Here is a 26,620-nt window from a genome sequence, read left to right on the forward strand (position 1 = left end):
ACGCATGACTCTGCGTATGAATTTCAATTGATGGGAGTTTGGTGCGTATAGGTTTATTATAGAATATGTCACTCTATTGATGTTGCAAATTAAGATAATAAAGCGACCTTCGGGGTCTGATGTGGCATTTAGTAACTGGAAGTCCACTGAATTCTTGACCGCTATCATGACTCCTCTAGCTTTGGTGGAGTGCGTTGCGTGGAAGATATGAGGAAAGTGGTGGTTTTTGCAAAGGGAAGAGTTTGATGCTAGCAAATGGGTTTCCTGGACACACAGAATGTCACTTTGGAGAGCCGAGGCAGTTTTCCATAGTGAGTGCCGTTTGGCGGGGTGGTTGAGTCCGTTGGCGTTTATCGAAAGTATGTTGATCGGCATCTTGTGAATGTGTTGTTGGTGAGTGGAGTGTATAACACTTACAGTTCATCGGTGGGTTCGGTGTCTCAAGATACCTGACAGCTGTGTTCAAAGGCAGGAAGACGGAAGGTCACTATCTGGAAGTGAAGTGCCCAAAAGACTGCAAATAGAGCAATACGTTAGATATAACAAACCAAAAAAGAAATAAAAAGATAAAATCAAAGATCACTGCTCAGTGTGTAAGGTTAGGAAGTTCGTTAACCGCTTGGACAGTAGTAGAGACACTTATCCTATAATAGCAATAAAAAAAAAAAAAACAAGAAAAATGCAAAGGATATAGAGGAGGTGCGTAGCACCTTGAAAGCCTCTGTAGTGGGGTTCAAAAAGTTAGTAACTCGGGAGAGTGAGAACAGGGGTTCGCATGGTGTCAGAGCTCAGGGGAGCTGTATTATCGTCGTTCGGCCTGTAAACTGGTAGTCGTGTGCCGTTCAGGTGTAGTTGCGGTTTGTGTCACCTTGAGGCGATTTGGGTCCTCTGCCGGGTGGAGCTGTGGGAGGAGGTTCTGGGATTATGCCCCATGATTGCAGGAGCTTGAGGCCTCTGTCGAGGTTCACAATCGAATGAGATTGACCATTCCTCACAACAATGATAGTGGCTGGGTAGCGCCATTTGTAGGGCACCTTGTGGTTCTGGAGGCTCTTGGTGACCGGGTTCATCTGGCGTCTCAGTTGGAGGGTAAACTTGGAGAGATCTGGGAAAAATTGAATTCCTGTGTATGGAGCAGGAAGAGGTGATTTAGCCTTGAGTCCCATGAGGAGTTTTTCTTTAATGTGATAGAAATGTACCCTCATGAGGACATCTCTTGGGACAGAGGCTGCCAAATGGGATGGTTTAGCAATTCTATGAATTCTATCTATTATAATGTCCCTCGGAGATGCTTCAGGTATAATGGTGTGCATCAGCTCTTTTGCGTACCTTGGAAGGTCCGCAGGTGGTATGGACTCAGGGATGCCTCTTAGCTTGATATTGTTCCTGCGTGATCTGTCTTCCAAATCGGCCAGCTTGGCGCGCACCCATACTTGTTCCTCTTTCACAGCTTCATATGAGTCAATGACTGCATTGATTGTGGTGGTACATTCAGTGAGGCCTCTTTCAGTATTGTGCACTCTGTCATCTAGTGAGTGTAATTCAGAGGTGACTTTCTGAAACATAGAGGATAGGTCAGTCATCAGCGAGGACTGTAAGGATATTAGCATGTCCTTTAGGGTGGTATCTATGATCGGCTGGCCTGAGGTGGGGAAAGAGGCCATGGATGAGTGTAAGGCCTGGTGCATAGTGAGGGGATTTGGAGCCTGGGCCTCAATTAGCTGACGCTGCGGCCGCAGCGGCGGCGCATCCAGCCTCATTTTCGCTTTTGCTGGGCTACCTGGCAGGGGGTCACTTCCCGGGAAGCAAGGGGTCTCAGCTTGGGTACCTGTGTCTTGGTGGTGTTCCGGAATCTCGTCCGGCAGGTCCGTGTATGAGTCCCGCGGTCCGTCCGGGCCGGCGCCATCTTGCTGCTCACTGAACGCCGGTTTGTAGGCAAATTCAGTCAGTTTTTGATGCTGATAGTCCGTGAATCTCTTCCTGGAGGTCTGCATTATGTTCTCCTGTGTCGCAGGAGCAAGGATGGCTGTGGATGGTATCTCTGGTGCGGCCTGTGTCGGTTATCTTTTCCCCTGGCTGACGAGCTGTGTGATTAGGCGTCCATCACAGTCTCCGGCCGGCCACGCCCCCCCCTCTCCACAGCTCTTGTGGTCTTCCATCATTCTGTTCATCATCAAGCCACTTTTCTCTGGTCTTCCTATGGATCAAATTGGAGACAGTCTGTGGAGTGGAAAATGAAGCAGATTATCTGTTCCTTCTATTAATACATAAACAGTAGACCCTGGCCCTTCAGCTACAATCTGTTCTCTAACTGGCTTCTTGCCTGGATCTCTGACCAACAGTTAGCCACCTGCCAGTATCCACTCCTGACCCTCCCAAAGAACATCAATAGGGAGGAGAGGAAATATTCTGATATTTCCTAGAAGATCATTGCTGTTTTATTTGGAAATTGATACTATAGAGCAGGGATATGCAATTAGCGGACCTCCAGCTGTTGCAAAACTACAAGTCCCATCATGCCTCTGCCTTTGGGTGTCATACTTGTGGCTGTCAGAGACTTGCTATGCCTCATGGGACTTGTAGTTCTGCAACAGCTGGAGGTCTGCTAATTGCATATCCCTGCTACAGAGCTTCACTTTCCACTCTTGCTGAGAAGTATCCACTAACCAATAGGAGTATCAGCCACTATCCTGAAGCTCATCTGCCAATACAAATATAACTTCAAACCTTCCTGCCAGTTTCCCTCTCATTACTATATAGGCTTCAGCTTCAGATACGTCACTCTTGGTTTCTATGTCATGGGAAGAAGTACCTTGGTACTTGTTAAGCCCTGTTCTTTTAGGATCCTTACATAAATACTGAAATCTGCACTCCAGCTGTGGAGTCTGTGCCCCAGACCCCACCATCCTCTCATATGGTATGGTTTTGGCTATTGGCCTAGAATTTAACAACATGACTGCCTGTATGAGGACCCATTTCCACCCCCTTAGTGTATGGGTATAAGATTGCGTATCTGGTCCTTCAATAGCCCATTATATCTTTCAATCAAACCAGCTGTCTGTAGATGGTATGGGATGTGGCACAACCAGTACACTCCAGAATCTATGACCCATTGCTGTACTGTTGATCCGGTGAAGTATGAGCAGTTATCACTTTGGACTGGTTTAGGCCAAAGTTAAGCAACAAGTTTCTGGAGTAGCTGAAGTGTTGCAGCTTGATCTGCATGTTTGCAAGGATGAACAAGTAGAAGTCTGAAATAGGTGTCTACTGCAGTGCAACAATACCTCAGTCCATTGTTTCCCCGGGGAAGGGGACTGATGGAAGTCAATCTGCCAAATCTCTGCAGGCCTCTCTCCCCTCTTAATCAACCCGGTGGAATACTTTTGCAATGGCCATTGTCGCACTTCTCCACACACTGTACAGTTCATCCATTCAGTGGACTTCCACGTGGGCATCCAAGTTGTCAGCCCTTTAAAGACCGACCAACTGGTGTAGATAGTGACATGGGAAGAAGGATCCTCCTGAAGAGTCATCACTACAGCTTTCAACTCTGCATACTGACTGGACTCTCCAATTACGGTCTCCTGCAGGACTGTGTCTGTACTTTGGTTGTAGGCTGTTGCTGTCCATTTACACCCAGACGAGGTGACTATGGCTGAACCATTGGTGAGCCATGCTGATCCTTTCATGTCTTTTGACAGAGACCCAATGGGAGATGACTGCAGCATAAGAATTTCTTCTTCTAGCTGGGTGCTGGTCAAAGTGACAAGCCCTGCCAACTGTTTTTAAATGTCTCTGACATCCCCAGTTGCAATACCCCCTTTTTCTTGAAGGTACCACTTCCTTTTCTTCAGTGTCTGGTTCTGGGCTACAGTTGCCCTAGTGGTCAGTCAATTATCACCCACTCATCCTGCTATTGGCAATGCAGTATGGATGGTGATGGTGACTTTCCTGTAATGGTCGCTACATGTTTAAGTGCTGTGTAGGCCTCAAACAGGTTCTTCACTAGGGGTGTGTATCACTTCTGTGCCCCTGTCAGTTGTTTGGCTCAAAAGCCAATGGGTATTGCTCTCAGTCCTTTTTCATTTGGCTGCCACAGACTCCAAGTTATGGTACCATCCTGCTCCACTAAACCCAGCTGAAATGGTACTCCTTGTCTCATGGGTCCCAATCTGTAACAGTAAAAATACACTAAGCTTAAAAGTTACTTAACTCTGGAAATGCCCTGTACACATGACCGGTTTTCCAGTCGGAATAAACTCTGAAGGTTTTTCCGACGGAGTTCAGATGGAATTCCGCTCAAGCTGTCTTGCATACACACGGTCACACCAAATTCCGACCATCCAGAATGAGGTGACGTACAACACGTATGACGGCACTAGAAAAAGGAAGTTCAATAGCCAGTGTGCCACCCTTTGGGCTCCTTCTGCTAATCTTGTGTTTATCTCGTGTTAGTAGAAGTTTGGTGAGAGACGATTCACGCTTTTCAGACTCGTGCTTTTCCGATCGTTACTGCTCTTCAGTTTGTGCTTGTGGGGTTTGTATCTTTTCTTCAGTGCGTGTAGTCAGTTAGTACCTGTTTTTCAGTGCATTCTTGTCCGCTCGTTTCTGAATTTCAGCTCGCTCTTCACAGGCCTTGCTGTTCTTCAGTGCGTTCTGTTTGTTCGTTCTGATGTGCCGACCATTTTGAAGCCATGTAGCGGGTACGTACTCGTCGTAGAGTTCGTGCTGTGTGGGGGCTTGGTGTTGGGGTTCATACTTGGACCCAAGCCCAGTCCATGAACAGGGTGGGGAGGAGTTCATGGACCAAGGATTGGTTACTCCAGCGTGACCAATTCTCTCATATGCCTTTGCTGCATGAGATCCAGGAGAATAATCCTGATGATTTCAGGAACTTTACCGGATGACGGACCCCGTTTTTCACAATCTGTTGGCTTTGCTGACCCCTTATATTATGAAGCAGGACACCGGCATACGGCAAGCCATCACTCCTGAACAGAGGCTAGTACCCACGTTGCGATACTTGGCAACAGGAAGAAGTCTACAGGACCTCCAATTCTTAAAGGCACCTCCCCCCAGGCTCTGGGGATCATTATCCCAGAGACCTGTTCCACCATCATTCAGGTCCTACAGAAGGACTATATTAGGGTAAGTTTTCTCCTTTAAGATCACATTCTATGTATTTAATGGATGTGAATGTATTTGATTCATCATTCCCTAATTACCATGATTGTAATATGCTGTGAATGTCCTCTTTATCCTCATGCATGCTGTAACCTTTTAATTCTCCTTTTTTGTCCTTCATGCATATTTTCCTTCACTAACCTCCCCAGCATGCTATCCTGGGCCCATATACACCTATAACCTAGTCACTTAACAATGTATTTTGACAGCTCCATAGTAGTGCTTTACCCTAAACACCCTCTAAAATGTGTCCAAATGTTATTGTTGTCCTTAATTCAGGCAGAGTGGCAGAGGCTTTTTTTTTGGGTCCCAAACTCAGCTCGAACCCTCCCTCCACTGCTAAAATTTTTACGATGGGCCATCAGAGGGGGTGAGGAATCTGATAAGTGGACCTTATATTTTTGTCTTTAAATACTCCTTAAAATAAATGTTATACTGATGTTGGCCAAGAATGTTGCAATGTTATGTGCAAAAGTAATATTTTTTTGTCTGGTTTGACTCCACAGTTTCCTTCAACGCCACAGGAATGGCAGACTGTGGTCTCCCATTTTGCCGACCGTTGGGACTTTCCCAACTGTGGAGGGGCTATAGATGGGAAGCACGTCCACATCGTGCCACCACCCCATTCGAGGTCTTACTATTACAATTATAAGGGTTTTAATAGTATAGTGTTGATGGCGATGGTGTTGGCACAATATGAGTTCCTCTATGTGGACGTGGGGAAGAATGGCCCGATGTTGGATGGAGGAGTCTTCGCCCAGACCGAGTTCTACCAACGTCTCCAGACTGGTGGCCTGGCATTGCCACCTGCTGTGGACAATGTTGAAGGACTCCTGTTCATCTTTATTGCTGATGAATCATTCGGTCTGGGTGAGCACTTGATGAGGCCATTCCCCCAGAGGATCCTCACCCCGGAGAGGAGGGTTTTCAACTACAGGCTAGCCAGAGCCAGAAGAGTCGTTGAGAATGCCTTTGGGATAATGGCCAGCCGGTTCCACCTGTTTCCGACAGCAATACATATGGCGGACTACAAAATTAACCACATCATCTTATCCTGCTGCATATTGCACAATATTTGAAGGAAAAATTACCTTGCCTCAGCTGGGCCTGAGGCCGGACTTCCTGCGAATCCTCTGACGGGCCTGGATACTGGCCGTCCTGGCTGGGCACCCCAAAGTGCCCATGACGTTCGGCAGAAATATGTAAATTATTTTACGGGTAGGGGGGCCATTGCTATGCCAGACAATGTGTTAATAAGTTTTTAATAATAAAAAAAAAAAAATTCTCCAAAAATTTTGAATTTTCTTTATTGCTTGTGTTTCTTTTTGGCTGTCTCCTAGGTTCTCCTAGTGCACTTTTAGTGCCAAGTGGATTTTCCTTTAGTAAATAAGCCCCACTCACTGTAAACACAAAATTACTTCCAAAACTGGTATTGAGCATTGAAAGAAGAAGCCCCACATTGTTGATTATCAAACTTTTTTACTCTGTGCACATTCACATGTGCGTTATAAAATTCTTTGGGAATTTTTTTTTCTCAAGTTTTTTACATTTTTTTTTGTTATAAACAGACATGTTTCTAAACATAACATACACAACTCTGGAACTTACAAAGTTCAACGTATAAAAACTGAAGGCAATATCAGACATTATAGTGTCAAACATGTCTTGATATTGCCTTCATCAGATGGGGTGATGTCACCCCTGTAAAAGCCAAATTTTGAAGATGCACACAATTTGGGAGTCAAAATGGGTATTTCCCTCCTGATCCCATGCCTAATGTCAGCATGTGCTATCTCCCATCATGGGGGATCAATGGACGTGTTTTGGAGGTGCAACCCCTTCCTCTCACCTAGTAGAGTTACGAGGAAGGGGTTGCACCCACAAAACGCGTACATTGATATCCCCTGATGGCAGATAGCACATGTTGACACACTGTGTGCAACTTAAAAATTTGGCTTTTAAAATGTACAAAAAATATTTTTGTTTAGTACAAAAAATGTAAACATGGTGTCATTTGGAAGATATTTAGATTCTCCCCAACACATCAATCATGTTCTTCATTTGTTGTTCAAGAACTTTGAGTTTATTCCTTATGATGTTGATTTCACGATTCCACACCATGATGTCCTGGATTAGCCTTTGTGCACTGTCACTTGTGAAATGTTCAGCGTGCTCTTCCACAACCAGCACATCACCTACAAATTTGAGTAAAAACATGTATTATAAATATGCAGGCATACATATATTACCTGAAGCTGGGGTGTCAGACGCTCACCTGTTGTGGTGACAATCTCAACCACTTTCTCCACCTCTCCTTCCTCCAGATCCTCGGGGTGTGGTGTTGTTCTCCTTTTTTATGAGGTGGGGGGTTCCTGTGTCCCCTGAGTGGTGTCCTCTAAGTCTTTTCTCCCCTATGAGAATGAAACAAAAGGTATACTTAGCACACAGATATTTGAGTCCAGAAATAGGGATATGAAACATTGCTGGAAAGTGGGGTACAATTGTCTGTTTTGGGCAGAGTTCCAAGCTGAAGACATGATTTTTTACCTTACCAAAGCTGGAATATTTACCTTTTGGTGACAATTTTCACACATGGAGACACCCCAAGTATCCACTGGAGCACCTGTGTGGGACACTTTAAAAAGTTTGTTCTGGTGTCCCACACTAGTGCTGCTGCGTCCAGATGTGTAAACCGCTGCTGAGTGTCCTCTCCTTACATTACACTGAATCAAGCTTGCATTTCATTCTAGTTACAAACACATCTAGACAGCAATGTACAAAACGTATTTTTATACAAATAGGCATGACCAAATATATTTAACCTGTATCTGCCAAAAACATCGTATTTAATGAGCGAAAGATGTTTCCTACTAACGATTACTGTGCCCACGAACATGAAAGTCACCATTTTAAACTGTACAACAGTAAAGAAAAGCACATGGAGCAACATGCATGTATAATAATATTGATAGGAACACACGATAAGTACTTACTTTTTAGAAGCACTCTCTTGATTCTTCTATACTGATCCTGCTCCTTCAGTTTCAGGTCTGACCAGTGTTTCCTCAATTGCTCCTTGGATCGACGTACCCCAAAATTCTGCCGCAGACTCTTCACAACTTTAGTCATGATCTTGGTCTTTCTCTCATTAGGGTTGGTGTACGGTCCATGCTTCCCATCATAGTCATTCCTCCTCAAGATGTCCACCATCTCTACAAAGGCCATATTGGAGGCCTTAAATCTTCTCCTCCGGGATCAGGTCATTTCGGGCTCCGGGCTTTCCTCCTCCTCATTAGAAAGAGTGCCATTAATTCGCATTTGGGCGGTGGGGAAGTTATAGAGTGTGGATATTCGGGACGAAAGGGAAGGGCCAATACCCAGGTGGACCAACGTCGCCAGCAGATATTCCTTGTCCACCCTATCGCACGCTTTTTCCGTGTCCGTTGATAGCAAGAGGGTGGGCTGGGAAGATCCACATACATGAGCCATGAGGGACAGGGTGCGGAGAGAGTTGTCATGTGCCTCTCCTCCCGGAATGAATCCCATTTGGTCACTGGAAACCCCCTGGGGGATCAAGGGGAGGAGTCTATTTGCTTTGGCTTTGGCATACAGTTTGGCATCAATGTTCAACAGTGAAATGGGCCTGTAGCTTCCACAGTTGCTAGGATCCTTGCCAGGCTTAGGGAGAACAGTGATATGGGTGTGAATAGTCTCAGGTCGGAGAGCACCACCTGTCCAAATCGCGTTAGCATAGCAGGTCAAGCGGGGGAGCAAGACATCTGCAAAGGAGCGATAATATGCCATCAGGGCCAGGTGCCTTGCCATTGGCCATGGCCCTAAGTGCAACGCACATTAACGAGGTGGTGAACTCACCCTCCAGAGCAGTAAGAGCGACAGATGGGAGTTTGGGCAAATTAGCATGTGCCAAGTAGTCCTGAATAAGCTTAGTCCTAGTGTCCTGATCTGCTATAGTGTGTTGAACATGATATAAGTATTGGTAAAAAGAACAAAATTCTTTAGCTATTGCAGGAGTTTCATGTACCAGGGTATCGGCTGTGGTCCTAATTTTAGCTATGAAGGCTGCAGATTTTTTCTGTTGCAATGAGCGAGCAAGAAGCCGCCCAGGCTTATTTCCCCGCTCATGCACACATTGGGCTACTATGCGAAATTGCTGTTTCTGTTCCATATGAAAGAGGGCTTTCAGTTCCTCCCTTTTCAGGGTCAGAGAGTGGAATACTGTCTGGGTCTGTCCTGCTTTATGTTGCTTCTCAAGGGCACTCATTTCTCTGATAAGTACGAACTGTTGGTGTGTCCGCTTCCTCTTTTTCCTAGAGCCTAATTCTATGAGCTTCCCGTGAATATGTGCCTTGTGTGCTTCCCAGAGTATCCCTGGCAAAATATCCAGGTGCATGTCGCCAATCAGTTTTTTGTCAATTTCCTCTGTTAAGAGAGTATCATTAAGCTTCCAATTTGCTGCTCTTTGGGGCAGGGAGGGGATTTGTAGTTTGAGCGTAATTGGGGCATGGTCAGAAATGGTTGAGGTCTCAATATCGAAACATATTGGAAGGGATAGATGGTGGTGGTCTACGAAGAAGTAATGAATTCTGGAGTAAGTGTGGTGTAGATGGGAATAATGGGTGTAATCTCTCGTCCACGGATGCATAATCCTCCACACATCCATCAGCTGAGTTTCATGTCGGCGTTTGCGACAGACGCTTATGGGAGATACTGGAGCTTCCCTGTGATGTATCAAGGGGGGCTCCAGTGGAGTATTAAAGTCCCCAGCTAGAAGAATGCATCCGCGGGCGAAATCACGTAATTTGTTAAGGGTGGCTTGGTTGGGGACATATAATGTAGCCAAAGTGCATGGCATGCAGCCCAGGCTGCCCCGTATGAACAGAAAACGACCCATGGGATCACTTAACATGGAGTCCACTGTGAAAGAGGTACCCCTGTGGAATCCATTGGCCACACCTTTCGCTTTATGAATATCAGATAAGCTTTGTTCAGCTTTACCTGTTTTGATCTAAGCCTTGTATTACTTTTTTTTTTTTTTAAATATATTGTCTAATCTATAGTCTTGTCTACTGTAGATCTAAAAAACATAAAAGTTGTGATAAGTGATGTGGAGGATATAAATTTGGAGAGGAAGATTACAGACTGGTGGAATGCGGGAAGATATCGGGACTGGGAACTCCTGACTATCAGCAAAACAGAAATGGGATCTCTGATTGAACATGAAATAAATCCCCTATCAGCGGAGAGAAGAATGGCCAATAAACTCCGACACATCTACCAGATTCTACAGGAGGCTGCAGGTAATGGAGACATCACTATTAATTTCCTCTATTATCCTCCTAGAAATACATTGGATTATTGTGAGCTCAGAGGAGCCCAAGAAACTGTTCTACTATAAGTGTGGTCTTCTTATAAGGAGGGGGATTATTCTCTACTAATCACTTAAAGGGAACTTGTCAGAGAAGTATAGAGATTGCGATGGCTGACCTCTGCTCCTGAGAATGTCTTCTCCTCATTACCTCTCCTCATTACCTTTCCACAATGTCTCATATTTGTCTTTTTGTTCTTTACAGAGAAAAAACATCAACGAGCATTGCAGATGGTAAGGAATAGATATTTAGTGTCAAATATATTTTTATTAACAATATCAAAGAATATTTATACACAAACATTGGTAATCAGTTATTAATTACAAAGACATCATTGAATCTTTCTTAGTCCAGCGTACAGTGTTTGGTTAAATCTTGCGTGAAAGGGGACTATCATCAACCGGTAATATAATACAGTAAGAAACTGTCTATAAAGACTTATAGATTAGTCTAGGAGAGACTGTAATCACTGACTATAAGGTCATATCAGAGTTCAGAAAAGCAAGGAGAAAAAAAAGAAAAGCGGTAGGAAAAAGAGAAAGAGGGATAGGATACAGAGGAAGGGAAGGGGCGTGGAGCAGACCTCGGCACGGCAGCATATGCGAGAAGTATTAAGAATGAACAATTGTGTCCAATCTCAAGTAGTCAATAAAGTTTTCAAGGCGTCTGATGTTGAGTATTCAATCCAGATAAGCCATAGAGTTTTGAATTTATCAAAAGTATCGTTATCCAAGGCCAACCTTTCCTCCATGCGCATAATGTCATTCATCGTCGTCACCCACAAAGTAAGTGGGGGTCTAGTGGGAGTTTTCCAAAATAAGGGTATGATCTGCCTGGCAGCCGATAAAAAGAAGCGTAAAAGGGAGCGTTTCTGTGAAGTGATGGAACCAGGGAGCATGGACAGTAATGCTATTTCTGGGGAGGGTGGCAGGGGTTGATCATAGAGACTACTATAAATGGAGAAAACCTGGGACCAAAGTGGTTGAATAGATGAGCAGTCCCACCATATATGTAGGTAGCTTCCATCTTCTGAGCCACACCCCCAACAGGAGGATGGGACCGTGGGGAAAATTTTGTTGAGGGATTGGGGGTCCTTGTACCATCGGGAAAGAAGCTTAAAATTTTTTTCCTGTGTATAACAGGAAATTGAGGATTTATGCGTAAAGTAATATGATTTTTGCCAATCCTCTGAATGAAGTTCCCATCTCAGTTCCGTGGCCCACTTCTTGGTGTATGAGGGGGGTCGGTTATGTAGTAGTGTAATTTGTATCGTGTATAGGGTGGAAAGTAAATGTCTGGGGGTTTCCGAGAGGGAACACAGTTGTTCAAATTCCGTTAAGGGTCTGTGGATTTTAGATGAGGAGAAGAGGTCGGAGCAATAGGAGGATATACGGAGGGCTGTGAGCCAATTACCTTGTGTATTTGGGAGGATGGGTGCACCAGAGGTAGGGTTTACAAATGATCTCGCTACAGGCCACATAGAGCGTAAATATGGGCCGATTGTGGTAGAGCCGTCATCCTGAGGGAGTGTGGGGTGGTCAAATAGGGAAGTGAGTGGAGAGGGGTCTGAGGATAGGAGGGTCTGTATGCCTTTCTTGTACCAATAATGTAAAGATGCAATCGTCAGTGGAGAAGTAGAGGAGAGTAAATGTAAATGTCGTCTGTATCCCCAAAGCAAGGCCCTGAGATCCAAAGTGGTTAGATCCTGTTCCACCATGGTGGATGCTTTGGGGAAAGGGCGAGGGAACCATTCTAGGACCCGAGATAACAATGCAGCTCTATGGTACTGCTCATAGTCCGGTAGGCCCACTCCGCCTTGTATTTTGGAATATGTGAGTAAGTTGTGGCGAATGCGGGACATGCTATTGTGCCATATGAATCTTATGGACATAGAGCGAAGAGACGTGAAAATTGTTTAGGGACCAGAATAGGAACGGTTTGAAATAAATATAGTAATTTTGGTAGGGTGTCCATTTTCAATGTATTAATGCGTCCAAACCAAGGTAATGTGGAGGGGTTCCATGAATCTAATTCCTTTCTAATCCTGGTTAGAAGGGGTATATAATTTAAAGTATAGAGATCAGAAAGATTGGCAGGAATCGTGATCCCTAGATAAGAGATGCCTCTGGAACCCCATTGGAAGGGAAAATTAGTCTGTAGTTGGGTAAGGGTGGTACTGGGTAATGATATGTTTAAGGCCTCAGTCTTGGACATGTTCAGTTTGAAATTGCTAAACTGTCCAAATCTACGAAATTCGTACATCAAGGAGGGCAGAGTAGTATGAGGTTGTTGTATGTAGACTAGTAAATCATCTGCGTAAAGCGAGAGTTTGTGTTGAGATGAGGGTGTCTGAATTCCTACTATAGATGTGTTTTGTCTAATGGCTTGGGCTAGGTGTTCGATCACTAAAACAAAAAGAAGGGGGGAATGGGGGCAGCCCTGTCGTGTGCCATTTGAGATCTGGAATGAAGCGGAGGAGGAACCATTGACCAGAACTGACGCTGAGGGACGTGAGTATAGGGCCATGACCCTAGAGACGAAAGTGGAGCCCAGTCCTATCTGTTGCAAAGAGAGGCGTAAAAAGTTCCAATTGACCCGGTCAAAGGCCTTCTCGGCATCAAACGAGAGCAGGCAAGCTTTTAGGTTGTGTTTTCGGATATAGGAAATTAGGTGAATAGTTTTCGTGGTATTGTCCCAAGCTTCACGGCCAGGGACAAATCCCACCTGGTCTCTATGTATTAGTGATGGTAGAATAGGGGATAGGTGGTTAGCCAGGACCTTGGCGTAAAGTTTAATATCCAGGTTAAGGAGTGAAATGGGGCGATAACTGCTGCATTGAGAGGGGTCTTTACCAGGTTTGGGTATTACTGATATATTAGCTGCTAAGAGGTCTCTAGAGGGGAGATGGGTATCGTCTATAGAGTTAAACGCGCTAGTTAGTAATGGGGTCAGATGTTGAGCAAAGTATTTATAGAATCTCGGGGAGAACCCATCGGGGCCAGGGCATTTACCATTTTTCAGGTTTTTAATAGCTGCAGTGAATTCCTCTGTTGTGAGGGGGTCGTCCATGGTAGCTGTCTGTTCAGGGTTTAGGTGTGGTAGAGCTGTGTCAGAGATGTAGTCTTGCATGGAGGATAGGTGTGTGTCGTTAGTAGGGGTCGTCCCGTTTGGAGTGTGGAGATTGTATAAGTTTGAGTAGTATTGTTTAAATGCGTCAGAAATGCCACTGGGATTATTAATTTTTCGTTGGTCAGATGTGCAGATTTGTGGAATAGGTCGGCGTGGGGGGCGAGGATGGAGAACTCTTGCGAGGTGTTGTCCACATTTGTTGGCTAGAGTGTAATGTCGGTTGCATCCTTGATCTCTGGCTATAAGGGAATTAGCATCGAGTAAACGGAGCAGGTCTCTGCGTGCATTAGATAGGTCGGTATATGTTGCAGGGTCTAAGTCTCGTTTATGTGTAACTTCAAGCGTTTTAATCAGAGATAGGAGATGTGAGATATCGGCCATTCTGGCTTTTTTTAGCCGGGAGCCATGCTGGATTAGTGTCCCCCTGATTACACACTTCAGAGCTTCCCATTTAATAAGGGGATTAGTATCATCTTGGCGGTGATCTGTAATGAGGTCACTAATCGTTTTTTCAACTGCTGCAACACATACCGAGTCAGTCAGTAGATTGTCATTAAGTCGCCATGAGGACCGGGTGCGGGATTTTGGTGGATGTGCTAGGTTGAGGTGTACGGGCGCGTGGTCCGACCAAAGGATATTTCCTATGGAGGCCTTGAGTGGTATGTCTAGTAGTGATTGGGAGATTAAAAAGTAATCGATACGGCTATAGGATTTATGGGCTAATGAGTAACAGCTGTAGTCTCTCTCTAGGGGATGCTGTATCCTCCATATGTCTACGAGCTGTGCCGAGTGTAAAAGGGATTTTATGTGTGTAAGAGTCGTGTGGGACATAGCTGACTTACCCGAAGAAGTGTCCACGGCTGGAGAAAGAGTTGTATTGAGGTCACCACCTAGAATGACACAAGGACCCCCAAATGAATGCAGTTTGTTTAGAACCTTGGACAGAAAGTTCCCCTGATCCTGGTTTGGTCCATAGACATTAGCCACTGTAAAGATAGAAGAATTAAATTTAAGTTTGAGGAATAAATAACGCCCCAGCGGGTCTATCAGGGAGTCTAAGACTTCTGGGTGGAATGATTTATGAAAAGCTATAGATACCCCTTTGGATTTTGCATGGGGGTTCGTGCTGTGGAACCATTGGGGAAAGTGAGGGTTTTTGAGGGATGGAATCTCTGAACCCCGGAAATGCGTTTCTTGTAAAAGAAGGATTTTAGTTTTAGTTTTATGAAAGTGGTACAACACCTAGCTTCTTTTTTCGGGGGTATTGAAGCCTCTACAATTATAGGACGATAAAGTTAGATGCTCAAGTGAAGACATAGTGGGAAAGAGGAGAGGTAACAGTATATGTTAACAGTATCCGCGCCGAGGTCCATCCAGCCCAAGGGTAGGGGAGTGAAGTAAGTGGGTAGGTAGGGGGAGAAGAAGAAGTGGAAAAGGAGAGAGGAAAAGGGAGGGAGAAGGTGAAAAAGAGAAATAGGTAAAAAAGTGAGCCACTAGGTGGCAGTATTAGGTAATCTTTTGAATGTAAAAACATTTCTATAAAGTGCTTATAAACTAGCATCAATAAAGTGCGCAAACAGGCACTACAAGTCCTAAGGGGGGGAATGTGGTGAGCACCTGGAGCGCCTCCCGGTCCCGGGGTCCACGGGGGAAGTAGAAGCTGGTGTGAACATTATATAACCATCAATTCGTTGTCATAAGGTAATATGGTAAGCACATATAAATAATGACCTGTCACATATAACGGGTGTACCCCCACTCCCTCCCAAACATATAAGAGAAAAAAAAAAATTTTTAGGAGAAAAACATGTAAACAGTGCTATAAGGCTTTTGCATATTAAATTCTAGTTAAGAACGAGTTCCTATATGGGTGGGGGGGATAAGTCATAATTATAGGACCCATCCGCCCCAGCCTTATCACCACAAAAGAGGAAAGAGAAAAAAAATAAATAAATAAATAAATAAAATAAAATAAAAAGGAGCACACACAAAAAAAAACAAAAAAAAAAAAACAGTAGATAATAATAGAGAAAAAATGGTGAAAGGATCATCCTGAAAAGGACATCCAACTAGGATAATGTGGGGGGACAAAAAGGCATCTGTAAAAATGCTGGTGCGAAAAAGGTAACAAAAAAGGAGTTAAAAAAAAAAAAAAGAGGGGGGGGGGAGGGGGGGTGTTGGATCTGTAACACTGCTAATGTAGTAGACAGGTAAGGTAGTCCAGGGAGTTCTCTGCCACTTAAAAGTGGTTCAAGGGCAGACGGTCTGCACCGCTTTCTTATTCTTTCCTTCTTTAAGGGGAAGGAAAAAAAAGAAAAAAAAAAGGGAGAAGAGATCAAAAGAGATCAAAAATAAGACGGGAGAACAATATAATAGTCACGGTGGCAGGGTAAAGATGTGGTGACTGCAGGGTCTAGGGACCGGTTAGCCGTCTGGAGACTTCAGAGGGGAGCTTCTTGGTCGCTTGTTCTTGTTCGCTTTCTGCCATTGCGTGTGGAATGGAAGTCCCGGAGTGGCAGAGGGAAGGGGCCAGTCTGGCAGGGAGATCTGGGGTAGCTCCAGGGTGCTCAGGAACCTTGGTAGATCTCCTAATGTGCGGAAGAGGGCCGTTTTGCCTTCATGATGAACCCATAATTGGAAAGGGAACCGCCATTGATATTTGATCTTTCTTTCCTGGAGGACAGATGTAATCGGTTTAAGTGCGCGCCGCATGGCCAGAGTTTGGCGTGATAGATCAGGCAGCAGCATTACTGGGGTGTCATTCAGCCGAATGGAGTCCTGTGTGCTGGCTGCTTTCATGATCTCCTCTTTAACTTTATAAAAGTGCACCCTGCATAGTGTGTCCCGAACAAAAGAGGAATCAGTATTACGCGGGCCTGAGGTTCTGTGAACTCTGTCCAGCTCAATAGGGGTATCTTTGGGTTGTTGTAGGATTTGGTTAAATATGGTAGTGACTGCTCCATGTAAATCATTGTGATCTATAAATTCTGGTATGCCACGGATTCTAATATTGTTCCGTCTGCTACGGTTTTCGATGTCATCCTGGTGGTACATGAGCTGTTGTAGTATGTTAGTGTGGGTATTAAGGATATTAAGGAAGAATAGATATTTAAAGAGAAGTTCTGCCTAAAAAAAATTAATAAATGAAAGGTCAGCAGCTACAAATAAAGCACTTACCTGTCCAGGGCACCCGCAATGTCCTCACCCAAAGCCGATCTCTCCCTCGGGTGGAGGTGTCATCATTGCTAGTAAGGGAATCCGGAAGTGAAGTATTGCGGCTTCACAGCCTGGTTCCCTACTGTGCGTGTGCTAGTTACACTGAGTGGTCCCTGCTGTCTTCAGTGTTTCTCCCAGAAGACAGCAGGGGGGACGGAGGAGGGGCCGGACATGGTGTAGATCACCACAGATACTGCGGCGATCTTTTGCCAGAAGTGGGAGCAAATACCTGTATTAGACAGGTATTTGCTCCCCCCTCCCCCCTGAAAGGTGCCAAATGTGACACCGGAGGGGGGGAGGAACCGGAAGTTCCATTTTTGGATGGAACTCCGCTTTAATTGCAATTTGTTACCAAGGGCATGATTGTTTATTACCTGTCTATCCTGCCTGTAAATCTGTAATTTTTCAGGTTCCTTGCACAGGCCGTTTAGAAAACGTTAGAGGACTTGGTACAAACTATATAAAACAGTGGAGAGTTTACAGTGATCCTTCTTTATTCTTATAGTTTAAACCTTTCTTAGGCCTCACGTATATTACAGCTTCTAAATGTTTAGGAAAAGTTGGCGTTTATTCTAGCAGCCCCTGAACTCTCCTCAATGTTATCTTATCTGTACATGCACACTCAGTCCTTTATAGTAGTTAAGGCCACTTTCACACTGAGGCGCTTTACAGGCGCAATAGTGCTAAAAATAGCGCCTGTAAAGTGCCTCTCCTGTCATTCCAGTGTGAAAGCCCGAGAGTTTTTACACTGGATCAGTGTGCTGGCTGGACGCTGGCTGGAATTCCTGCAAGCAGCATCTAGGGGGCAGGCGCTTTTAACCCTCTATTTGGCTGATAGCAGGGGGTTAAAAGCGTCCTGCTAGCGTCCAAAAGTGCCACTAAAATGCCTCCAAGGGCACCTTCACACTGACGCCCCTGTGCCTCAGTGTGAAAGTGCCCTTAGAGGCAGTTGAGGTTACAGGCATTTTTTTTAAAGCATTAAAATTGTGTTCAGGACTGTAGTTTACCAGCATTTCAAATGGCAATTGCTTGCAACCGCTTGTAACCACAGTGAACTGCGTTTATAAGCACTTTTAAAGGGGAAAAAAAAATTCTGATCATTTTTGAACATGTTGAAAAAACACAAATTTCACCACATGTTGCCTTCATCAATAGACGAGTCCAGTAGTAGACATATGCAGTTTGTTTCGAAAAAATTATCTGAAAATTTTTTCGTTATTATCGGAGATTCCGATATATCCTAATCCCCGAATTACAGTACAAACATTTTTCTGGAATTCTCTGAATAACAAAATGAGATGTGTCCAAATTCCATTGGAATTTGAACTGTACACATATTGCTGAAATCAAAGACTATGGGGTTGATTTACTAAAGGCAAAAAAACTGTGCACTTTGCAGAGTGCAGTTGCCCTCTGCAAGTGCAATTGCTCCAAAGCTTAGTAAATAAGGTAAGGCTTCAATTTGCAAAGAGTACCCAATCCCGTGCAAGGAAAATTAAAAAAACTGCATTTTTGCTTGCACATGATTGGATGATAGAAGTCAGCAGAGCTTCTGCTCATTTACCAAGCTCTAGAGCAACTGCTCTTGAAGAGGGCAACTGCACTTTGCAAAGGGCACAGTCTTTTTCCCTTTAGTAAATCAACCCCTGTGTGTGTTATTAGAGTACCATTTCAAAATAACGCTGTTTTTGTTAAGCCAAAGATGATTTCAAGAGTTGTAATCATTTGATGAAGATTTTTCTTTTGTTCATTCACTTTGCAATTGTAAAATTGATAAAAAGAAACCAATAATATATATATATTTGAAAGCATTTGTACTTGACATTATTTTTTCTCAGCTGCCTAAAACTTCTGCACAGTAAACTTCTGCACAGTATTTGTACATAATAAAATGTTGAAAGTAAGATACTACTTTTATTAATTACAATGAGCAAAATTATAAATGCAACACTTTTTTGTTTGCTCCTATTTATCATGAGCTGAACGCAAAGATCTACAACTTTTTCTATGTACACAAAAGGCAGATTTCTCTCAATATTGTTCACTAATTTGTCTAAATCTGTGTTAGTGAGCACTTCTTCTTTGCCGAGGTAATCCATCCACCTCACAGGTGTGGCATATCAAGATGCTGATTAGACAGCATGATTATTGCACAGGTGTGCCTTAGGCAATAAAAGGCCACTCTAAAATGTGCAGTTTTATCACACAGCACAATGCCACAGATGTCGCAAGTTTTGAGGGAGCGTGCAATTGGCATGCTGACTGCAGGAATGTCCACCAGAGTGTCACGAATGTCACGTCTACCCCAATGCAGGTGGTCAGACACTATAGCTAGCTACTGTGTTCTTCACCTATAGCAGCCCCCTTTTCCTTTAAGACAAGCAGGGAACAATACTATAGTGTCTGACTACCACACCAGGGCAGATGCGAACTGAGCAAAGCAAACAGGTACTTGCAGTTTAGCGGACAGATAGTGTGGTTCAAAGGCAGTTCAGGTAAAGGCTGGCTGAGTTCAGGGGATAATCCAGTATCCAATCGGGGTCATACACAGGGGATCCAACAAAAAGCAAGGCAGACTAACATGAGGCTTGATCTAGAACAATGCAGGTAACTGTCTCTATCACAAGCAAGGGATAGAGTGTTTGGCTTGCTTATATCAGGTGAACACAGACAGGGGAAAAGCAACAGCCAACACCCGACTGCTGGAATGAGGAACAGGGGCACTAAGTGATCATGACATTACCCACCCTCTGAGGAGGGGCCCCCGGGCCCCCGGACCCCCAGACCGGTTGGACACCCAGCACAGGACCATCAGACTGGGCAGAAGTCCATGGATCCATTAGGTCAGGCTGGTTATCAGGGGACATGTCACGGGGGTCAAGCCGGACAGCTGAAACACGAGCGAAATACGGAGAGCCCTGAAAAAAGGATTGAAAGTTCCACCTGGTCGGATTTTCCGACGGCAAATGTGTGATGACAGGCTGCTGTAGAAAAATCTGACCATTTGTATGCTCTATCGGACAACTGTTGACGGATTTTCAGCGGACAAATGTTGGATGGCAGGCTTTCAAATTGTCCATCAACAATTGTGTGTTGTCAGATTTTCCAAACGTGTGTACACAAGTCCGTCAAAAAAAAATCCAAACTACAAACACGGAAGCAATGCTCACCATAACACAACATTAGCAGAAGTTGCCCAAAAGGGTGGCGCTAAAGAGCTGAAAACCCATGTAGTTTCGTGTTTGTTGGCCGACAATTCTTTGCCGTTTGTATGCAAGACAAGTTCCTGGCCAACACCCTTTGGACAAACGTCCTACGCTTTGTCCGCGGAAAATAGTAGGGTGAGGCCAGGTTACCGAAAGTCCTGAATAAGAAAAGGTAAGAAGTTCAATGGGCATGGGCTGGACTGGCATAGTTGATGCAGTTGCCGACTGGGCTGCATCGCCAGGTGTAGCGACTGTCTGAATCGCATCAGCAGAAAGTCCAGAATAAGAAGAAGCAGGAAGCTCAACGGGCATGGGCTGAACTGACATAAATGATGCAGTGGCCGACTGGGCCGCATCACCAGGCATAGCGGCTGTCTGAATCGCATCGCTGGGCATAGAGACTGTCTGAATTGCATCGCCAGGCTTGGAAAAGTTAGCCCGGCTGTGCGTCCAAGTGAGTTTAGCAACAGGCAAAGGTAGGGGTAATCCAGGGGGCTTGAATTCTGAGGACCTAGAGGAAGTTTCCAAACAGGGCTCAAGGCTGCGAGACAACAGATAAGTTTGGCTTCTAGGAGAAGAGGATTCAGGCTGTGGCAATTGGCTGGAGAGGTGACCTGTAGAGAATTCAATAAACTTGTCATTATGCAAACTGGGGTAACATTTGGAAATATTGTCATGAACAGGATCTGAATAGGACTGTAATAGAGACACATGACTGGTACTGGCCACACAAGAGTTATACATGGGCAACTGCTCAGCAGTTTTAATTCAATTCTGGATGCAGGTCTGGGCCAGGACCCAATCTCTTCTGCAGCCCAGTCTATGTGCGGGTTGTGAAGTTTAAGCCAGGGATACCCTAAGATAAGGGGATAAGCAGGAGATGAGATTACATAGAAGATGATTGTCTCCTTATGCGATTCCCCAATGGTCAGGGTAATAGGTACAGTGCACAAGGTCACCGGACCCATGGACAAGGGAGAATTATCAATGGCTAATACTGAGAAGGGTCTGTGCACCTTAGTCACCAGAATCTGTAGACGGTGTGCTAGGTCCCTGTCAATGAAATTGCTAGCAGCACCAGAATCAATGAAAGCGGAGAGGTGGTGAGAGAACTTGGCAGAACTAAGTTCTGCAGGAACAAATAAGCCATCTCTGAGGGAAACAGACACAGTATGATCTATGGAAGCAGACCCCACCCGCGCTAGACTCTTGGCGTTTCTCATTTTTTTAGGACAGTCAGCGAAGTGGCCGTGGTTGCCACAATATAAGCAGAGACACTGAGGTCTCCTTCTATCTTTTTTTCCAGGGGATAAATGTGTAGCACCAATTTGCATGGGCTCATCCTCCTGGGAATGGGCAAAGAAACAAACCTCTCTGTATGCCTTTCCTGTAAACGCCTGTCTATACGGATGGCTACTTGCATGGCTTCCTTCAATGACTTTTCTGTTCAGAGTAGTTTACTAAGGAGTCTTTAATGGAGTCTGATAAGCCTAACCTGAACTGGCTTCTAAGAGCTGGGTCATTCCACCCTGAGTCAGGTGCCCAGCGGCGGAAATCAGAACAATGTTGTTCAGTGGTGCGTTTATCCTGACATAATGACCTAAGGTTAGCTTCAGCTGAATGGGCACGGTCAGGATCATCATACAGTAGACCTAAGGCTTTGAAAAAGGCTTCAACTGACCCTCTTACTGGGTCATCAGTGGGGAGACTAAACGCCCAAGACTGGGGTTCCCCCGCAACCATGTAATAATCTGATCTGTGCTTCAGAATCAGAAGCAAAGCGCTTGTGGCTTAAGCTTAAAGTATAGCATACAACTATTTTTAAAGCTAGAAAACACATGGGGGTCACCAGAAAAACGGTCAGGTGGGTTAACTTTGGGCTCTGGCTCCTGCGTTACTGCTGGAGGTGTGTTTACATGTACAGACAGTTCAGGGTAGTGTGGTTCAAAGGCAGTTCAGGTAAAAGGCAGGCTGAGTTCAGGGGATAGTCCAGTATCCAAAACGGGTCATACACTGGAGATCCAACAGAAAGCAAGGCAGACTAATGGGAGGCTTGATCTAGAACAATGCAAGTAAGTCTTTCTCTATCAGAAGCGAGGGATAGAGTGTTCGGTTTGCTTATATCAGTTGACTGATCAGATCAATCATCCTGCAGGTGAATACAGACATGGGAAAAGCCACAGCCAACACTCGGGTGCTGTAATTAGGAACAGGGGCACTAAGTGATCATGACACAGAGCTGTTGCCCTTCAATTAAATGTTCATTTCTCTATCGTAAGCTGTCTTTAAAGGCGTTTCAGAGAATTTGGCAGTATATACAACCGGCCACACAACCACAGACCATGTGTAACTACACCAGCCCAGGACCTCCACATCCAGCATCTTCACCTCCAAGATAGTCTGAGACCAGCCACCCAGACAGCTGCTGCAACAATCGGTTTGCATAACCGAAGAATTTCCATCTCAGGGAAGCTCACCTGCATGCTCATTGTCCTCATCGGGGTCTCGACTTGACTGCAGTTCATTGTCATAACCGACTTGAGTGGGCAAATGCTCACATGCGATGGCATCTAGCACTTTGCAGAGGTGTTCTCTTCACAGAAGAAACCTGGTTTTCGCTGTACAGGGCAGATGGCAGACAGTGTGTATGGCGTTGTGTGGGTGAGCGGTTTGCTGAAGTCAACGTTGTGGATGGAGTGGCCCATGGTGGAGGTGGGGTTATGGTATGGGCAGGCGTATGCTATGGACAGTGAACACAGGTACATTTTATTGATGGCATTTTGAATGCACAGATACCGTGGCAAGATTCTGAGGCCCATTGTTGTGTCATTCATCCACGACCATAACCTCATGTTGCAGCATGATAATGCACGGCCCCATGTTTCAAGGATCTTTACACAATTCATGGAAGCTGAAAACATCCCAGTTCTTGTATGGCCACCATACTCACCAGACATGTCACCCATTGAGCATGTTTGGGATGCTCTGTATTGGCATATACAACAGCGTGTTCCAGTTCCTGCCAATATCCAGCAACTTCGCACAGCCACTAAAGAGGAATGGACCAACATTCCACAGGCCACAATCAACAACCTGATCAACTCTATGCATGGAGATGTGCTGCACTGCGTGAGGCAAATGGTGATCACAACAGATACTGACTGTTTTTCAGACCCCCCCGACCCCCCAACACAGTAAAACTGCACATTTTAGAGTGGACTTTTATTGTGGCCAGCCTAAGGCACACCTGTGCAAAAATCATGTTGTCTAATCACATCTTGATATGCCACACCTGTGAGGTGGATGGATTATTTCTGCAAAGGAGAAGTTTTCACTAAGGCTCGATTCACACCTATGCATGTTGCTTTTGAGCGTTTTTGGAGGTTTTTTTTTCATGCTTGCCACGTTTTTGAGCCGCGTTTTTGCCGCGATTTTGCCGCGATTTTGCCGCGATTTTGCCGCGATTTGCGTTTTGCGTTTTTTTTTTTTTTTTTTTTTTTTTTACATTTTTTTTTACAGTCTTCAAAAAAATTAAAAAAAAAAAAAAATTAAAAAAAAAAAAAAAAAAAAAAAAAAAAACGGCAAAAACGCATCAAAAACGCACCAAAAACGCATCAAAAACGCTGCAAAAACGGTGCACTTGCGTTTTTGATGCTTGTCCATTGAAATCCATTACATGCAAAACGCTGCTTTTTGCATGAAAAAAAGTCCCCGACCCTTTCCAAAAATGCAGAGAAACAAAAAGGCATTGATGTGAACATGTTCCATAGGAACCCATGTTAAAAAATTCCCGTGCATTTCTGCAAAATGCAAAATGCATCAAAAAACGCGCTAGTGTGAATGGAGCCTTAGACTGGGTTCACACTGATACAACACGACAGTCGTACCACTTTGGATCCAACTTTGCCCTGCGACTTGAAGTCCAACATGCGTCCAACTTAAATGAACAGGGATCCGACTTTGATCCCCGACAATACCAGACCCTGCATCTGGTATGAATCTTTAAGAGGAAATCCACGCCAAATAAAAAAGAAAAAAGGCATGGGTTCCCCCTCCAAGGACATACCAGGTCCTTTGGTCTTGTATGGATTTGAAGGGTAACCCCCAAGCGTGGGGGTCCCCCCAAAATAAATACCACACACTTATCCGAGCACGCAGCCCGGCAGGTCAGGAAAGGGGGTGGGGACAAGCGAGCGCCCCCCCTCCAAAACCGTACCAGGCCACATGCCCTCAACATGGTGGGGTGGGTGCTTGGCCAGTGGTTGTCGAGGGCCGGGGGCACCTATCAGAATCTGAAAGCCCCCTTTAACAATGGGGCAGCCAGTTCCCAGCCCCCCACCTTATGTGAATGAGTATGGGGTACATTGTACCCGTACCCATTCACCTAAAAAAAGTGTCAAAAATCAACCGCAGTACACAGGTTTTTAAGTAATTTATTAAGCAGCTCCGCCGTCTCTTCTGACTTCTTCTCCCCTCTTCGGCTCTTCTCCATTCTCTCCGGTTCTTCTCCCTCTCTCCACTGTCTACTGGCTCTGCCGGGTCTCCTCTGCTGTCTTCTCGCTCTTTTGCTCACTCTTCTCCGCTGTCTTCTGACTCTGTTCTTCTTCTGATGTTGACTCTACGCTCTCTCCCGCTCTAATGCCGGGTGCGCGGTGTGGAACTACTTATATTGGCATGGGGTGGGGTCACCGGATGCATGCCCCTTATGACATCACCGCCCATCATGCCCCAGGTGGTGATGTCATAAGGGGCAAGGCCTCTGGATGACGTCACATGGTGACCCCGCCCCATGCCAATATAAGTAGTGTCACACCGCTCACCCGGCATTAGAGTGGGAGAGAGCATCGAGTCAACATCGGAAGAAGAACAGACGGAGAAGACAGCAGAGAAGACCCGGCAGAGCCAGTAGGCAGCGGACAGAGGGAGAAGAACTGGAGAAAGCAGAGAAGAGCCGGAAAGGGGAGAAGAACTGGAGAGGGGAGAAGAAGTCGGAAGAGACGCCGGAGCTGCTTAACCACTTCAGCCCCGGAGGATTTGGCTGCCAAATGACCAGGCCACTTTTTTTGATTCGGCACTACGTCACTTTAACTGACAATTGCGCAGTCGTGCGACGTGGCTCCCAAACAAAATTAACATCCTTTTTTTCCCACAAATAGAGCTTTTTTCTGGTGGTATTTGATCACCTCTGCGGTTTTTATTTTTTGCGCTATAAACAAAAATAGAGCGACAATCTTGAAAAAAAAAAAGCAATATTTTTTTACTCTTTGCTATAATAAATATCCCCATAAAATATATCAAAAAACAAATGTTTTCCTCAGTTTAGGCTGATACGTATTCTTCTACATATTTTTGGTAGGCGGCAGATTCAAAGCAACGTACCTGTACATTGCTTTGCCTGCCCGTGCCATTCTGTCGATGTATAAGTGCGTTAGGCAGTCGGCAAGCGGTTAAAAAATTACTTTAAAAACCTGTGTACTGCGTTTTATTTTTGCCACTGTTTTTAGGTGAATGGTTAGGGGTTCAATGTACCGCATACTCATTCACATAGGGTGGGGGGCCGGGACCTGGGGGCCCCCTTGTTAAAGAGGGTATCCAGATTCCGGTAAGCTCCCTGCCGCAGACCCTGACAACCAATGGCCAGAGTTGTCGGGAAGAGGCCCTTGTTCTCATCAACATGGGGACAAGGTGCTTTGGGGTGGGGGGCGCAGGCACCCCCTGGCCCAAAGCACCCACCTCCCCCATGGTGAGGGCATGCGAGCTGGTACAGTTCAGGAGGGGGGGCGCTAGATTGTCCCCACCCCCTTTCCTGACCTGCCAGGCTGCATGCTAGGATAAGTGTCTGGTATGGATTTTGGGGGAAACCCCATGCCGTATTTTCCCTTCAAGTTCCCCTTCAAGATTGGAGCACAAGTCACATGCCAAAGTCAAGACGGGGATCCGACTTTGATCCGACTTCAGTGATATTCAATGGGCTGAGGTAGGATCAAAGACGGATCAAAGTAGTGCAGGGAGCATTTTCAAAGTCGGACCGACTTGTGTTGGACCAGTTAACCTCCCTGGCGGTATTCCCGAGTCTGGCTCAGGTTGGATTTTTCCATACCAAAAGCGGTATCCCCGAGCCAGACTCGGGCTTGCATCGCAGGATCCAGGAAGAGCATACTTACCTTGTCCCCTGGATCCTGCGATGTCTCCCCGCTGTGATCGGCGAGCCGCTGTGTCTCGCTCGATTCACAGTGCCGAGCTCCGTTCCCTGCGAGCGGTGCGACGCACGGGGACGGAGTTCGGCGGTAAATTCAAAAGTGAAACACATAGTATAGATACAGCATACTGTAATCTTACAGATTACAGTACTGTATCAAATAACTACACATCCCCCTTGGTCCCTAGTGGTCTGCCCAGTGTCCTGCATGTAGTTTTATATATATAAAACTGTTCTTTCTGCCAGGAAACTGGAGATTGTCCATAGCAACCAAAACTGTCTCTTTACATCAAAAGTGC

The 26,620-nt window shown here is 45.3% G+C and overlaps 1 protein-coding gene across 1 annotated transcript in view; it reads left to right on the top strand.

Annotated features, from left to right (window-relative positions):
• LOC141148215 (uncharacterized) overlaps positions 1–26,620 on the top strand; it is a 268,920-nt gene that overhangs the window by 149,242 nt on the left and 93,058 nt on the right. Inside the window, exons 11-12 of the mRNA XM_073635453.1 lie at positions 10,278–10,502; positions 10,776–10,804. Of these exons, the coding sequence (XP_073491554.1) occupies positions 10,278–10,502; positions 10,776–10,804 (254 nt within the window). The remainder of the gene's footprint in view (positions 1–10,277; positions 10,503–10,775; positions 10,805–26,620) is intronic.

This window comes from Aquarana catesbeiana, linkage group LG06 (genome assembly GCF_042186555.1).
Source record: "Aquarana catesbeiana isolate 2022-GZ linkage group LG06, ASM4218655v1, whole genome shotgun sequence".
Taxonomy (NCBI): Eukaryota; Metazoa; Chordata; class Amphibia; order Anura; family Ranidae; genus Aquarana; species Aquarana catesbeiana.